General features: G+C 39.6%; 1 protein-coding gene across 7 annotated transcripts in view; it reads left to right on the top strand.

Annotated features, from left to right (window-relative positions):
* BICD1 (BICD cargo adaptor 1) overlaps window positions 1–13,803 on the top strand; it is a 93,064-nt gene extending 79,261 nt beyond the window's left edge. For 3 of the 7 annotated variants that reach the window (XM_039332960.1, XM_039332968.1, XM_039333011.1), the window contains 4 exons: window positions 3,335–3,486; window positions 7,459–7,776; window positions 8,801–8,991; window positions 12,633–13,803. In XM_039332960.1, coding sequence (XP_039188894.1) covers window positions 3,335–3,486; window positions 7,459–7,776; window positions 8,801–8,991; window positions 12,633–12,811 — 840 coding nt within the window. In that variant the 3' untranslated portion in view covers window positions 12,812–13,803. Of the gene's footprint in view, window positions 1–3,334; window positions 3,487–7,458; window positions 9,000–10,933; window positions 11,682–12,632 lie in introns of those variants that run through there. The other 4 variants (XM_039332978.1, XM_039332995.1, XM_039333003.1 and 1 more) reach the window with 4 other exon arrangements.
* The last annotated feature ends 3,709 nt before the right edge of the window (window positions 13,804–17,512 follow it).

Below are 17,512 nucleotides of genomic sequence, written 5' to 3'. Positions count from 1 at the left end.
GAACAGGATGTCTGGCCATCCTAAATTTAAGAGTTGTCTTGTAAGCAAAACAAACCTCTCTTTTACCCACATTTTTGTTGGGCCATCTGCTTTTTATACACATCCTTTGTCGGACCATCAGTATTTTTCCAGGTACCACTTTATCAGGAACATTATATTAATTTCAAATATGAAAATAAAATATGGATGTTAAAATTGAAAAGATAGCATATATTATCCCTTAGTGAAAAAGAACCAATGTTCCAGCCAAATCTACTGCTCTATGATTAACTGAAAAAAAAATTCAGTTTTATATCTGGTTTAGTATCTTCTTGATAAAAAAAGGAGATTGCTAACTACCAGAAATAGTTGTTAATTAAATGCCTGTTAAGAGTGATTTAACCAAAGCTTGAACTGTGGCCTTGTATATAACATTGTGCTTTTGTATATTTGCGTCTACATATTTCCTCATATCCTTAGAGTAAGGAACCAGAAAGTATGGGAATTGAGGAACTGGTTTTCCAAAGGTATGTGCATTTTACAATGATATGTGCTGGAACGGTAGTGTGGAAAGTTGTGGTAAGAACATGAATGAATGTGAAAAACTGTGGTCAAAACAAGAACAAGAAATTGGCTCAATTGCCATTATGACCCCAGAGGTCATGTACTTCTGTGTTTAAGGTATAAAAGAGTGGAACTGAAAAGGGATAAAACATTTCAGAAAGCATATAACTGACTTTTTCCTGTATTACCTGATACAAACCCAATATTGTCCTAATCCTACGAAGGCCTAAATACATGCTACCACTACATGGACATACCTCAACACAGCACATTAGCACATATCATGTATTCAATGTTGGTGTAATTTTTACAATGTAAATAGAGGTTTCCATAAATCAGACTTCCAGCCAGGTGCCCTTCAGATGTGTTGGGAAAGAAGGCTAACTTAAAATCATCTTCATTTTAACTATAGTATATATCCGTGGTGGCGAACCTATGGCATGTGTGCCACAGGTAGCACGCAGAGCCCTCTCTGTGGGTACGTGCACCGTCACCCCAGTCCTAGGCCTTCAGTCCCGTCCATGAGCAACCTGCATCAATACCCGCGCAGGGTAAGATTACCATGCCCACCCCCACCTCCCCGAGCATTTTTTACTAACCTACCTTTCAGCTGCATTCCGTTTCTCCATTCGCTTCTCAGCCTTCGCCGTCTTTCTGGGACTATAGGAAAAAAAAAGCTCCATCAGACTTTAACTTCTTGTGAGATCTCAAGAAGTTAGAAAGTCTGATGAAAGTTTTTTACCCATGGTCCCACAAACACACAATGAAAGCTGAGAAGCGAATGGAGAAACGGAATCAATCATTCAATCAATTCCAACTTCGCAATCTTTCACGAGAAATTGGAATTGATTGATTGACCTTCCCCCCCCCCAAAAAAAGCTTTCTTTGTTTCCTTGCACGTGGCGGCGGATTGCAAAGGAGCAATGGCACGGGGCTGGAAGTCAGGTAAGGAAAGAAAGGCAATTTCTGGGGGGAGTGAGGATTTCTTTCCTTAACTGCCCCACTTGTTCTGAGGCCACTTTCCGCTCAACCACATTGCTCTTGCCAATGGCCTGACTGCCCACTTCAGCGCCCTCCCTCCCTGAGCCTCCGGCGCTCCATCTGCAGCTTTGGTGGCTCTGTAAGGAGAGCTGTGAAATTCTCTTCTCTGTCAGAGAACTTCGCAACTCTGCCTACAGAGCCACCAAAGCTGTAGCTGAATGGGCAGATGAGGGGGGAACCTGCCCCACTTGTTCCATGGCCGAGCTGCATTGCAGCGGCATTGGACGCAATACTTGAAGTGGCAAACAGCCACGTTGCACCAAAACTGTCCGTTTGCCGCCTCCTGCCCACTGCCGCTGCCATGAGGCCACAGAACAAGCCAGGCGGTGGTAAGAAACTGGTATAGTGGTTCCTTACCTTCGCCCGGCTTGTTCCACGGCCTCACGGCAGTGGCATTGGGTGCGACGCATGAGACGGCAAATGGCTGTGGCCAGAGGCAAAGAGTTGTGTCACACCAAAACCTGTCGTTTGCCACCTCCTGCCCTATGCCGCTGCCATGAGGCTGCGGAACAAGCCGGGCAGCGGTAAGAAACCGGTATACCAGTTCCTTACCTCTGCCCGGCTTGTTCCGTGGAAGTTTTTTACCCATAGTTCCACGATGCGCGAGGTGGCAAACAGCTACATCACACTGAAACCGAGGGGCCAGCAGGCTGTGGCTACTGATGGACACAGTTGGCCCCAATGTGCTTGCTGTGTGTGGGTGCCGATGGTGTCAGGCAGCAGCTGCCCCTACCTCGCCTTGCCTTGCCCTGTGGCAATGGTACCCCTGCCCTGCCCCCTGCCTCACCTCACCTCACCCCGCAGGACGAGCCTCCTGCCCACCATCCCACCCACCAGAGGCTCTGCCTGGCCCCCACAGGCGTCCCTCCCCACGAGTAACATTGAGGTGGCCACGCCCATCCTGGCCACGCCCACCCAGTCTGCCATGACCACCACAGCCACACCCACCCAATGGGCCACACCCACCCGGCACCCGATGATACATAAGTGGGTTTTGGGTTGCAGTTTGGGCACTCAGTCTCTAAAAGGTTCGCCACCACTGGTATATATCCTTCAAATTCTCCATTCCAATACATAAATATTTTCTTAAAATCTTCTACTGTAATCTCATGTTTCTAAAAAGGTTCTTCTATTTGAAATTCCTAAACTTTATTTTCCCTCCCAACCTTTTAATCTCTTAATGGAAGAAGGGGATTTTCTCGACATTTGTCTCCTTCTAAATCAGTGTTTTTCAAACTTGACAACTTTAAGATGTGTGAGTTTCAACTCCCAGCATTCCTTACCCAGTATGCTGAGGTATTCTGGGAGTTGAAGCAGTAATGGATTTAGCCAGTTCGCACCAGTTCGACAGAACCGATAGCTAATTTTTTATTACCCAAGCCCAGAACGGACTTCTGGAAGTGGCATCCACACAGAGAACCGGTTGTTCACATATTTGAATCCCACCACTGAGTTGAAGTCCATACATCTTGTCAAGTTTGAAAAACATAGTTCTATATTGTTCAATTGAGGAAGCCTTCTTTGTTCCTTTTAGGCACATTATACTTAGTTATTATGGATTTACCTTTCTTTTCAGCCAAGAAGAAAATTCCAAGTTATCCTTTGAATTCAATCCCGTACTTGTATCAACCAGATGAAAATAAATACATATGTTTTATAATAAATGCATAAACCTGGAAGAATCCAGAATGATTTCAACAGCAAGCTTTTATTCTTTGCTTGTGACACAAGATATGTATCTTTGTTTTAGACAGCAGAAGTGGCCCTGGCCAACCTGAAAAATAAATACGAGAACGAGAAAGCCATGGTAACAGAAACAATGACTAAACTGCGCAACGAATTAAAAGCTTTGAAAGAAGATGCAGCAACCTTCTCATCCTTGAGAGCCATGTTTGCAACCAGGTACAAAAACTAACTGTCAAGACAGGAATTTAGCTTGTTAAGCAGGAGTTTAGGTTTGACTTGGCACGAAAAAAGAGGCAAAGACCAGTCTCTCTGAGTCACACTTCTTTTTTTCAGATCTGAAGAAAGGTGGGTCCTCCCATAAAACATACAATCCTTGGTCATCAGAATCCTGGACAACAAGATGGAGGGAAAAGGCACTGGAATTAGGGGTGCTGACTTACAAGCTCTTTAGGAGCAGTTTTTCTAGGACATTGTTTATGAGCTGTTTTATATTCCTAGCAGTTTTGAAGCCATTGTCTCAGCCAACTGTTCTCCAGGGGTTCAGGCAAGAGCTGATTTTAACTTTATCTGCAGAAAAATTCTCCAGAACAATCAGTTCATAATTATGTATTAGCTCTATATATCTGCATCCCTAAATAATTTGTCCATGAGATTCTGATCTGTTCATAGTATTAATTTGTGAAGGTACAGTAAAGTCAGTAAGCATGATTCCTTTCCCTCCTATTGTTCTTTAAAAAAAAAAGAATTGCTAATATGATGATGATGATGATGATGATGATAATACAGTTGGAAGGGACCTTGGAGGTCTTCTCGTCCAACCCCCTGCTCAGACAGGAAACTCTATACCAGGGATCCCCAACCACCGGTCCATGGATTGGTACCAGGCCGCAGCATGCAAGCAACCAGGCCATAAAAAAAAGCAAAGCCCCATTTGTGGGATGCAGGCAGCACACGAAATCAAGCCCCCTCCTGTGTGTGGAAAAACCTCTCTCCACATAATGATTCCTGGTGCTCAAAAGGTTGGAGACCTCTGCCCTACACCATTTCAGACAAATGGCTGTCCAGTCTCTTCTTAAAAACTTCCAATGTTGCAGAATTCACAACTTCTGGAGGCAGATTGTTCCACTGATTCATTGTTCTAACTGTCAGGAAATGTTTTCTTAATTCTAGGTTGCTTCCCTCTTTGATTAGTTTCCATCCATTGTTTTTTGTCCTGCCTTCAGGTGCTTTGGAGAATAGTTTGACTCCCTTTTCTTTGTGGCAGCCCCTGAGATATTGGAACATTGCTATCATGTCACTCCTAGTCCTTCTCTTCATTAAACTAGACATACCCAATTCCAGCAAGCATTCCTTATATGTTTTAGCCTCCAGTCCCCTAATCATCTTTGTTGCGCTTCTCTGTACTCTTTCTAAAGAGTCTCAGCATCTTTTTTCACATCGTGGTGAGCAAAACTGGATGTAGTATTCCAAGTGTGGCCCTTGCCAAGGCCACACTTATTTATTTAAAAGGATAAAAATGAGCATAACCTGGACTGGTGAAGCTGATAAGAAAAGAAATTGGGCTTCAAGATATATTGATGGGAAAAAAAACACTTAAGAATATACTGGCAATTGGAAATGATCCAAGAATTATTTTATTAAAGCTAACAAGTTACAAAGAGTCTCTGTTCTCCAGCTATCAAGAGAGAAGAACACCAATCAAACTCTTATAAAGAGTTGTAGAGATTTAAGTTGAGCGTACTACACATTTCACCATTGACCAATAATTATTTTAGCCCTGATAAGGAAGACAGATAAAGAGTACAAAGGAATCTGACTGTCCCTGTGTGAGAACACTTTATTATGTAGAATACTTAGCCTGTGGGAACCAATTAAGCTGATGGTTATTCTAATCTAACCCTCTCCCACTTTGAATAGGGGAAGTTGTAAACACACAGATAGGTGCATACAAACAATAAAGGTATCCTCCACAATATTTAAATTTTAGGATTTTGTAGTTTAGAAGGAAGGCAAAGCAGATGACTTTTTAAAAATCCTCTAAAATGTCAACTTTTTTTTAACCTGATACTTTATCAAATTAAACAAGTAATTTTTTTAAAAAAATATTGTTTTTCTTTTCTTGGTTCATTGTTAACTTTAAACAAGCTTTACAAACACCATGTGGCAGGTCATAAAAGAAGTCCCTGCACTTTGCTTTTAGTGAAAGGAAGTAATAAAAAAGGTAGATTAAGCTTCTAGAAGAAATCTTTCACTTACACTATTTAATACAATTTTCCAAAATCTGTTGATTCTGTACGTTGCATGTACAAAAGTACCATTCTTATTTCCCATTGGTTTTATTTTATAACCTCTTGCTTAAATTAGCCATTAAAACATTTGTAGAATTAAGTCTGAGCCATTGATAAATAATGGGGTCAGACTCCACTTAAATGTAGCATAATGTGATTTTCTAAAATTTGGCTTATACACAATATATATTTGGGTAAGCAAACAGAAAAAAAATTCAGTAAAATTACAGATTCTTCACTCAGTGACTGAAACTATAACCCAGCATTTGATTCTCTGGAAAAATGCTGTTTTGGTATCATGGATAATTTCTGTTTCAATTTGTAAGTGATCATTACATCAAGCATCAAGGTAATTTTTTAAAAAAAGAAATAGTCATCTTCCTACCCTAAAAACCGCCCGTGTAAATGTAGTAGCAGAAGTCACTTTCAAAGTAAGAAATATAGTCGCAGCAAAAGGAGAGTGCTGTCAGTAGATAGCTGGTCTATGAATACAATAAAACAGGGGTGTCAAACTCAATTTCATTGAGGGCCGCATCAGCATTGCGGTTGCCCTGGGGGGTGTGTGGCCAGGGTGGGTGCAGCCTACTGGGTGGGCGTGGATGGAGTGGGTGTGGCCTACTGGGTGGGCATGGCCAGCTCTACATCATTCGTGTCAAGGGGGCCTGTGGGGGCCTGGGCAGGAGTGGAACAGATCTGAGAGTCTCTGGCAGAAAGGGGTGGGACAAGGGCAGAGCCCATCAAGCTGGATATGTGAAGTAGGCGAGGGCCATTTGCTGGCCACTTCCAGGCGATGGTGCATTTCTTCATTCCTCACAAAGGGTGACACCTTCCCAGCATGCACCCAAGAGGTGGGGCTGATGCAGCAGGGGCTGGTTCCTCGCTGTTTCCAGACAGCCTTGTGGAGCTGAATGCATTTCAGCATAGATGGCCACCACAAAATTGTACATTGGTTCTCGGCCGGCCTGGGCCAGGGCCAAGGCAGCGGGGGCCGTTCCCTCACTGTTTCCAGGATGGCTTCACGGGCCACATGAAACCAGTCATAAATGGAAGGTTGCAAAGCTTTTTTTTTTTTACAAACAGTTGTTAAATGAGGCAATTGGTAATCAAGGACTATATTTTCTTTCAGTGGGTCTCCTGGAGTGCTCTGCTTTAGGCAGCACTTACTGTTATGGATTTGTGTCCCTACGTTATCCTTAGTTCAGTTGCTTTGGAAGAAGAATAGATAGAGTATATCCATGGTAAGATTAGCTGTGCCAGAAAGAACAAAAGCTGCTCTGGAATGTGTGGAGGTGTGAACAAGCCAGGGCAACACTCCTGATGAAAGGTCTAATTGTTTTAAAGAATTGCTGACAGTTGCCAGGTTTGCAACTTTAGCCTCTATGAAGCTCCTTTTTATCTTAAATCTGAAGTGCCTCAAAAGATCTTTGATGCTGCTGAAACCCAAAGGAATGACTTTTAGAATAGAACAGAATAGAATAGAATAACAGAGTTGGAAAGGACCTTGCAGGTCATCTAGTCCAACGCCCTGCCCAAGCAGGAGTCCCTACATCATTTCTGACAATCTCTTCTTGGAAGTGATGAAACACCAACAATATCTGAAGGCAGTCTGTTCCATTGGTTGATTCTTCTCACTGTCAGGACCCCTCTCCCCACTTAGAAAGTGTTGGTGCTGATGTCCACATGGTTCATGTATGCCAGGCATGTCAAACTCGCAACGTCATATGACATCGCATGACATATCGGGGCTTTCCCCCCATTGCTGGCAATGGTGTGGGCACGGTTTCGGTGTGACGCATCCGGCACATGGGTCGGCAGTTTGACATGCCTGATGTATGCAAAAGAAAAAAAAAAGGCTGACCAGGACAGCTTGACCTGTTCCTCTTTCCTTTTTTCCCTCCAGGTGTGATGAGTATGTCACCCAGTTGGATGAGATGCAGAGGCAATTGGCAGCTGCAGAGGATGAGAAAAACACCTTAAATTCTTTGCTGAGGATGGCTATCCAGCAAAAACTCGCCCTGACTCAACGCTTGGAAGACTTAGAGTTTGATCATGAGCAGTCCCGGCGGAGCAAAGGCAAACTTGGGAAAACCAAAATCGGCAGCCCTAAAGTAAGTGAGGAGGCATCAGCCACCGTGTCAACCATAGACACTTTCCTCCTGCATAGTCAGGGCCCACAACCACCAAACATACTGGTCAGCAGTGGCACTCAGAGGAAAAGGTATGCATGCAGTCCTATTTATAGTACAGTGCAGTGGCCTGACTTGATTTAAGGTCATCCACTGAATTGCAAATACATTATATATTTTATGAGAAGAGGTTGGGGATGGGGGGAAGAGAAGTAATGGCTTTTCAAACTGTAAACATGGGCTTTTAATTCCATCTGCCATGGTATTTTCTTGTCCCTTTTGATACGGTCATAGTTCATGTCTTCTTAGCATTTCAGCATATTCTGTATGTCTTGAATGCCTCTGTTTGAGATAGAGCTGAATACCTCAGATGCAGGGCTGAGCCTATGTTGAAAAAAAGCACATCTATCGAAAATGGAACATTCTAATAAACTTTGGTGCTAATATATTTCCCTCAGTGGGTGGAGGGTTTTCATTCCCATGTGCTTCTCAGTGTACGTGTCAAAAAAGCACAAAGAAAGAATGAACGTCTAAGACAAACTCATATTTGACAATCCTGCTAAAGGCCGTACCACTGTAAGAACCAATTCAAGTATGTCCCTGTAGATACAGTTCTGTTCGGTGTAACTTTTAACTACAATCATGTAAATATGTCTGGAAGTCTACCTTCTAAGGAAAGAACAGCGGGTAACCCACGACAATGTATTTATGATGATGATTTGTAGTAAATTTATGTTGCTGTGGAACTATGTTGATTCCTGGCAACATCCAAAAACCATCTCCAAGAGGTGGAGGGGCAGATGCCATCCTAGTGTGACAAGCGGCAGCAAGAATAGATTGTATTGAATGCATATGCTGGGACATCACAGTATTGACTTGGCTTGATTGATCACTCAAGTTGAATACCTATTTTTTTCCTCAGATATACAAAATCCTCCCTCCCCCGTAGCATTCTATTATGGGATGGCAGCAATTATAGAAGATATTAGCAATATTTTGGGTGATTTTTCAGGAGGGTGGGTGATGTGTGATGTGTAATTCCAGGGGTCATTGCTCAGTAATTAAAGTAAAAACTCTTTTGTTTCCGTATGTATTTTTTCTTGGATCTCCTGCAAGACAATTCTCACCTTCCCCTTGTGATCAGAGCCATTCCAGGACTTCAGGGACCTATCTACTGCCTTTATTAAGAGCCCCCCCAGATCACACCTCCACAGAGTCATTTCTTCTGAGGGGTCCCATTTCCATGAATGAATCCTTCCATGGGCACCGTCTCAGCAAGGAAAAAAGGTTAACCGAACCCATCCCAGGTAAACACTTTTTCCTTGGGTGCATGTAGTGCAAAATGATTAGCTTAAGTAGAAGGGGAATCCTCTCCAAATGCTCTACATGCTATCTTTAATTTGGACATATGCTCACCTCTTTAGAGATGAGCATCCTCAAAGTACTTTCCCAAAGCTTATTTTTGACTAAGCAGACGGAGGGTTTAATACAAAGTGTTTTTTACTTATTTAAATTTCTACTACACAAAAGATATAGTGGCTCATATTTCTCTCTAACCCAGTTGGTGAAGTGTTAGATCAATGTTTCTCAACTTTGGCAACTCTAAGGTATGTGGAATTCTAGGAGTTGAAGTCCACATATCTTAAAGTTGCTAAGGTTGAGAAACACTGAGTTAGTGATAAAAGCATCTCAATGAAATAAGCTTCCCTGGCCCTTCCCTCATTATGAACTAAGTAAATTGTAGACTTTCTAATCCATATTAAGCCACAGTTATGTGTTTTGCCTGGATTAAATAAAAATTAAGACAGTTTTTTTTTCTGAGTTCAGAGGTAAAAATGCTCTCTAGATAAATATTGAAGGCTGTCAACCATAGGAAGAATGACAGAAAAGATCTTCTGTCCCAACACTGATTCAGTTTGTAAAAATGGTTTATGAAATCTCATGTAATATGACCAGTGCTCATAATACTTTAGCCACTATCTTTTAAATTTCCTTTCTATAGGTCCGTCCGTGTATATAACATATTGGCAAAGCAAAAGAGAAATATAGCAAAAAGAAATCTTTTGCATACCTACACACTATACAAATAGAATACGATGGATATATTTTTATACAGAAAACAGTGTTTTCTCAAATTGCATTCTTTGGGAACATTTTGATAAGAATAAGTCCTTACTTTCCCTATGAATCATGATTTTAAAAATGCACATTGACAGAAGCTTAGGAAAGTACTGCACACACAAGGCAGAACCTAATCTATTACCTCTAAAAGAAGTATCTTTTTCTTGAAGTGATATTTGGAGGGCTTTGGCTGTTCTACACCTTTGATTTTCAAAAACCTTCTCCTACCGTAATAGAGTTTTAAGTTACCCATGTCAATCAGCTTTGCTAGTTCAAAGAGGGTGAAGTCTCAAAACATTAGTGTAAATATTCAAAAAAGCCATGGATTTATCTTCAGAAGTTACTGACTCGCAAACAAAATCTTTTTGTATATTTTTTTGCAATTCTTCCCAACCTGTAGCCATGATTTAAACTTACTTTAAAATGCCAGTGTGCTATGTTCATTATGGCCAAGATTATAATCCTAGTTTATTTCTAACTGGTTTTCAAGTCTTGACCCTTGCTAATTTGTAAAACTATGAGAATAGAGAAGATAAAAATAGAAAAAATGTTGCTTTGGCTAAATTGCTTTTTATTGCTTTTCTCACCCTCATTTCCTCCCTTTTCATTCTCCCTCAACCTTCAAGTTTCCCTGCTTAACCCTTTCCTTATCTAGCATTCTGGGAATGTCAGAATGCTCCTGCTTTTTTTTTTTTTTTTTTGATGTTGTTTTTCATAGAAAAAGACTATTGCTTTGAAAATGTAGATAATACTGATTTAGTGCAAAATGAAAAATTCTTAAAGGGAGCAAATGTTGATACCAAGCATTAATTACACATTGTTTAAGATGGTTAAATATTTTCCCAGACCGATTTAATATCAATGAAATTGGGATACCTCATCCTTTTTGATCTGGGGCACATTAATCAGTTAGATAAAATGCAATGAACATTTTCATAAAGTGACTGCCAGGCCAATCAGAAAATGAACAGCTGTCCACAGAAATATCTGTAGTGGTATGTAGATAGTCAAAATATAAAACAGACTTCTTTTTTCAACAGAATCAGGTTTTTTTAATAAAAAATGATTTAGATACAGAACATAAATAAAAGATAGGGCTGAAGTCTGATTTCTCTCCTTCCTCCGCAGAGCATAACAAATACCACTTTTGCAAAAGAGAACTTTGCAGTACTTAAACCACCCTCCTGCACAACTTTAAGTTGCTGTGTGGGAATGCTGAAAGGAAACATCTTATGATGCAAAGCTGTCCTGCTCCATCTTGGAACTCAATAGGAATTCACTTTGTAGTAAAACTACATTCTAAACTACTGTGTCTGATATGAAACTGTATAATATCAACTTGTTTGTTTTTCAACAGTCTCAAACAACCCAGGTTAAAAATTGTCTAAATATTTTGGAGACCATGAAGAACAAGGTTATAAATAGTTGTAGGTGCTTGTTTTATATTAAAGAAAAACCTTGCCATACATTTTTTTCAGTTCAAGGCATAGTTTGAGAGAATACTGTATGTGGAGCTCAAGAATAATTGGTTTAGAACAAAGATAGCTGTTATACTAAGTAGTAAACAGCTATCTTTGTTCTAAACCAATAAGTAAAATCTGAAAACTCATATTGGCATATTTTCTTAGACAGAGAACCTTGACACATTTCAACAAACTGCAGTGGTGTCTCTCATCCTTTGTATAACTTCCACATTTGAAAGGAAGCTCCTTCTCATTATTCTTGACTATTGATTACAGATTTATTATTACTATATTATGTTTTGTACTGTGTTTTATTTTGTACACTTCAAAGAATATGAGGCAGCTTGTAAATTTAAAAAAACTATAATCCAATATATAATTTTGTGGCTGGGATTATACTCCAGCAAAATTCCACAAGCATTACCTTTTTGAGCTAGTGAGTCAAACTTGGCTCCTGGTCTCTAAATGCAAACATCCATGTTGGTGATTTGGTTTTATGCAAGCAGTTTGCCATTGCCTTTAAAAAATAAAAAAACTTCTTACAGCTCTAGAGTTTCCTGGTGATTTCCCACCTCGTTTGACTGTACAGATAGTCCTCGACTTACAACAGTTCATTTAGTGACTATTCAAAATTACAACGGAACTAAAAAAAGTGATTTCTGACTATTTTTCACACTTATTACCATTCCAGCATCCCCATGGTCATGTGATTAAATAAATATTTATGATGGTTTCAGTGTCCAAAGGTCATGTGATTGATTATCTTTTGCAACCGTTTTACAAGCAAAGTCAACGGGAAAGCCAAATTCACTTAACAATCATGTTGCTATGTTAACAACTGCAGTGATTCACTTAACAATTGGAACAAAATTCACTTAACAAATGTTTTGCGTAGCAACAGAAATTTTGGGCTCAGTTGTGGTTGTAAGTCGAGGACTACCTATAATTAGTTTTTTCAAGATCAGCTAAGTACTGTCATTTGCTGTAACGTTCCAGAACCTACTACCTCTATAGGACCTAGCAGATACGTATCCCAAAAAACCCTTCTAAAAAGTCTCCCATAACTTTAGAAGCATCCAGGCAAAATGCTCTTTTATAACTAAAGTCCTAACTGAAAATTGGAAGGAAAACAAATCAGAAATTGGCCAGCACACCTTTTATGAGGTTATATGGCTGAGGTTCTAGTGAACAAGATAGGATGAAAACAAATGGCATGGCATTGTTCAAATTTAAACCACGGTATGATTTCATATCTAGTTGTGAGAGGCAATCAAAACAAATCATTGTTAATGTTACCTTGACAAAATCATCTCTCTTGTAGCTTGCTTATTACTTACAAGTTCCTCTCTTCTACCTCTCTAAAGTCGTGGCTCCAGTGCAACGTTTCCCAGTACGGGACATCTCTCATGAGGAACACTTGAAAGCCATTTTGATGGATTTGGCAACTAGGCCCAAAACATGTTACCAAATACAAGGTGGGGGTATTTTTAATTATATAAGTAATTCCACCACCACTAATAATTACTTTGTTGGATTGTGCTAAAGTTAGTCCCAAGATACTGTGTCTTTGGTGGAAATAGGTTGAACTGATATATTTTAAATGTTAAATGCAAGAGACTAATAGCCCAACACCCCTTTTCCAATTACTCTCTTGTAACTTCTTGTAGTCCATATTTTTGCTTTATTGTTCCACTCAAATGTAGAGAAGTTTGTTTGAATACCCTTTTAATGTTTCAAAGCAAAGTAACATAGAATAAAATGTTCCAGGGAAATATTATATATATATTATTTTTCTTTATAAAGGCAAATAAAGGGAAAACGGCCTTTTCCTTATTTCCATTAAATAATATTTCCATTAAAAATGCCTGTAGGAACAAAGAAAACGAAATACAGTGAGGGTTAGGATCTGTACTTCCAGAGACATAGAGAATTGAAAAGAACATCTTTTACAACACTGGCAGCACAATCTCAGAGACTGATTCATTTGGTTATTCTTCCTTTTCTAAATTACAAATACAAATATCAGCCAAGAAAAAAAAATTACAAATATGAAAGAAATAAGATTCTATTCCAGCATTTTTTAATCTTGGCAACTGTAAGATTTGTGGACTTCAACTCCCAGAATTCTCCAGCCAATATGGAAGTACTTAAATCCTGGGAATTGAGTTCACACATCTTAAAGTTGCTAGGGTTGCAATACACTGCTCTATTCAGCTACACTCTACACAGAGTAGATATGGGGAAGAAGCAGCAGCAACACCAACAGCTTTTCCTTCTTTCAGATTGAGGGGAGGACAATCTTTCCCCAAAAGAGTGCCTATTGCAGTAACTGGGGTCTATAGGTGTAAGATGACCTCATAGTCCCCATACAAGGGCTATGATGCTGAAAATACCCAGTATATATGCTCACAGTAAAGTCATACACATGAACTTCTGAGTTATTCCACTTTGTCTATCTCTTTATTAAGGCTGTTATCTTGAAAGCTCAGGATCTTCACCCTGTGTCCAGGCCTGATAAACCACACCACATAGGTGGAAAGGAGTAAGGCTTTTATTTGAAAATAAAAGGTTTCCCAGGAGGAAATTTCAAAGTGAGCACATATCTCTTTTTGGAGTTGTAAGGTTTTCCACTTAACCTCACAGACTTCTCTGCGCTACTCAGAAATTTCAAAGAGCCAAAAGAAACTCCTGAGCCGAGGTTCCAGCAAAGAAAACAACTTTATTTTGGCCAAGATAGAGTTGGGTAACTCTATCTTCTCCCTCTTTGTGGCTGTACACCCAGAAGAGATTTCTTCTACCTGTATACTCTTTCAGAACAAAGAGATCCAGGTCTCTGTACCAGGGGCAAGGAAGCACAGAAAAACAAATTCCAAGATGATGACTCATATACATCAATCCAAGTTCCAACCGTAACTCATTTCCTTCCCCCTCCTCCTTATTTCTTGGACCACTGGACCTTACCTTGCTTTTTCCATGTAAGCAATCTCCTGTATATTTGGCATGAGACATTGCTTTTTCAATATATATGAAACATTTGCTTTTATGTAAGTAATTTCCTGATATGAGGCACTTGTAAGGTTGCATATAAGCAAATTTATATAAAATGGCTACAAACTAACATTACTAATGTCAAACTTAAACATAATTAAATCATAAGCATAATGAAATCATAAGTAGAATAAGGTTCCTTCAAAGGCTTTTATCTTACAATAACATTCCTGAGCTAACAAACATTCCTAAGTAACTTGGTACCAGGCTGTTATCATCTTGACAAGCAGGCATTCCTAATTGCAAAGGAAGATGGGATGGTCTGGTTTCCCTCTAGTGCCATCATATACACCTAACAAGCAGATTAACCAGCGAAATAGGTACAAAATGCCACAGCTAAAGCTATGTATTAAATAATAAGCAATACATGAATTAAAATGATTTATCAATGCATAAATAAAATAGGTTAAAATGGGCTGTCTCCTTAAGGTCAATCAGATATATTAAGCTCAAACTATATATTACACTAAATTTGCTTTTAGAAAAAAGAGGCTTAACCAGGCCACATGTTTAATAGAAAAATACATGTACAGGAACTCCCTATAATTCTCCCCCCCCCTTTTTTTTTCAAAATTAACTCCAGTTATTACAACATACATTTTAAAGCGTATGTGACCTGTGCTTTGGCTCATATAGCTCAAAGCTACCGTATTTATACTGTGTATATTATTTAATCTGTTTTATATGGTTTTCTTGCAATGTATGGCTGTGAAAGTTGGACCATAAGAAAGGCTGAGCGCCAAAGAATTGAGGCCTTTGAACTATGATGCTGGAGAAGACTCCTGCGAGTCCCTTGGACTGCAAGGCGTTCAAACCGGTCAGTCCTAGAAGAGATCAACCCCGACTGCTCTTTAGAAGGCCAGATCCTGAAGTTGAAACTCAAATACTTTGGCCACCTAATGAGAAGGAAGGACTCACTGGAGAAGGGCCTAATGCTGGGAAAGATTGAGGGCAATAGAAGAAGGGGACGACAGAGAATGAGATGGCTGGATGGAGTCACTGAAGCAGTAGGTGTGAACTTAAATGGACTCCAGAAAATGGTAGAGGGCAGGAAGACCTGGAGGAACGTTGTCCATGGGGTCGCGATGGGTTGGACACGATTTCGCAATTAACAACAACAACAAATATGGTTTTCAATGTGGAGACTCAGTTTGGTATAGTGGTTAAGGTGCTGACCTAGAAACCAGGAGACCATGAATTCTAGTCCTGACTTAGGCAAGAAAACCAGGTGGGTGACTTTGGGCCAGTTGCTTTCTTTCAGCTCAACTCAGTTAACAGGGTTAACCATCCATATTTGCAATAAATATAGCATTATTAGAGCTGGACGCTGAGAATGGCTCATTGAAGAAGAATTGATGCCTTTGAACTGTAGTGCTTGCGTATACCATGGACAGCTAGAGTAACTAACAGAGAGGTGTTAAATTGTATAAAACCCAAACACATCACTGGAAGATAAAATCATAAGACTACATCTGATTTACTTTGGCCATGTTAGGCTTGCAAATTCATTGGAGAAGGCAATGATGCTAAGAATGGTTAGTGGACAAAGAAGAAGAGGCAACAGGCTGGCTTGATAACATCAATTCTGATGCAAAGTTGATCATACAACAATTGAGAGAAGCTGTGCTTGACAGGGTAGTATGGAGAGCACTTGCCTATAAAGTCACCAAGAATTGGACATGATTAAATGGTTAAAAACAAAACGAAACATAGCATTCAGTGCACAGTGCTTAAAAGAGTTGGGAGTGAAAAAAAATTATAAACAGTGCTCACACAAGGAAAGGCAAGGAAGGACTGGATGAAGGGATGACCTTTACATTCCAAAATAAGTGCCTTGTAAATAGCAAAAAAAAAAAAAAAGTCCCTAGTCAAGTGGAATCATAGGGAAAGTCCACTTCTGTGTAGTTGATGGGTGAGATCTGCAGAGTCTGTACCAAGGGTATTAATAAGTGTCCAAATCTGTATAAAGCAAAAGAAGATTGTAGGCAGCTGAGGTACCATTGTTTAGAATCTTATTCATGCCAATAATAAGTGAAGGAAGAGGGGTGTCCTTGGTGCTCTCTGAGCTTGCTTGTTTTCTTGCAGATGTTTCACTGCACAAACTAGGTAACATTATCAGTGTTACCTACTTTGGGTAATGAAATGTCTGCAAGAAAACAAGCAAGCTCAGAGAGCACCAAAGACCCCTCATTTCAACCCTGAGTTACAAATGTTCTTTATTGATAAATGAATGGATTTAGTTTGAATTATACTTTTGAATTGCAGAAATGTGAAGAGCAGGCAAACATTGGAAAATATTTCCCCTTTAGGCTTCCACACCTTGAGAAAGCAAGACCTCCTGTGTTGGACGATGCTTACTTCTTGTAGGCGTGTTTCACATTTCAATCTTAGTTATTACACAAATGCATGGGAACCAGCATAGAGGGAATTAAACAACCAGATTTCACAGATTGTGAAAATAACAGCAGTGAATTAATATTCAGTGTAAGCATGAAAAAATGTAGGATCAAAGTATATTGATAATTTTTTTTAATCTTCTTAGTGCCATGATTTCTAAACAAAGATTAGATAGACTGCATGAAGTTTTAAAATATTGACTGGAATTTCTTGACTTCAACTAGAGGAACATCTGCTGCTTTGATAGTGGTGGGCAGGTGCCTTTCCCCATTTATGATTGTAGAACAGTATTTTAAATATATGTATAGCTTCCTAGTTAAAACTGTTGCCTCTTTCATTGCGGTTCATATGATAGAAGAGAATGTAAATAAGGCACACAGGCTTACCGTATTTAATGCAGTTATCATTTTCTTAAGCAGGAAGTGCTAAATGCATTTTTAAATGCAATTTAAACATCTTTACAAGAACATTTAAATTGCTTTGTACTTTATTAAATAAATACAGGTTTTGTTTCTCATGCTGTGAAAGAACAGCAATGTATTGAAGGAACTCATAGAACAAGCTAGTACAATTGAGCAGGGACATGGAAGGATTAATGCAGCTACTAAGTCAGTGAAGTAATATGTCTATGGCAGTGTTTCTCAACCTTGACAATTTTAAAGCATGTGGACTTCAACTTCCAGAATTCCACAGCCAGCAATGTTGGCTGTGGAATTCTAGGAGTTGAAGTCCACATGCCTTAAAATTGTCAAGGTTGAGAAACACTGGTCTATGGTGATTCTCAGTCATCCAGGTCATA

The sequence above is a fragment of the Crotalus tigris genome, unplaced genomic scaffold, assembly GCF_016545835.1.
Source record: "Crotalus tigris isolate CLP2741 ecotype Arizona unplaced genomic scaffold, ASM1654583v1 scf7180000017625.6296891, whole genome shotgun sequence".
NCBI lineage: Eukaryota > Metazoa > Chordata > Lepidosauria > Squamata > Viperidae > Crotalus > Crotalus tigris.
Note: the sequence above shows the minus strand (reverse complement) of the source record. Positions and strands in the feature narration are given on the sequence as shown.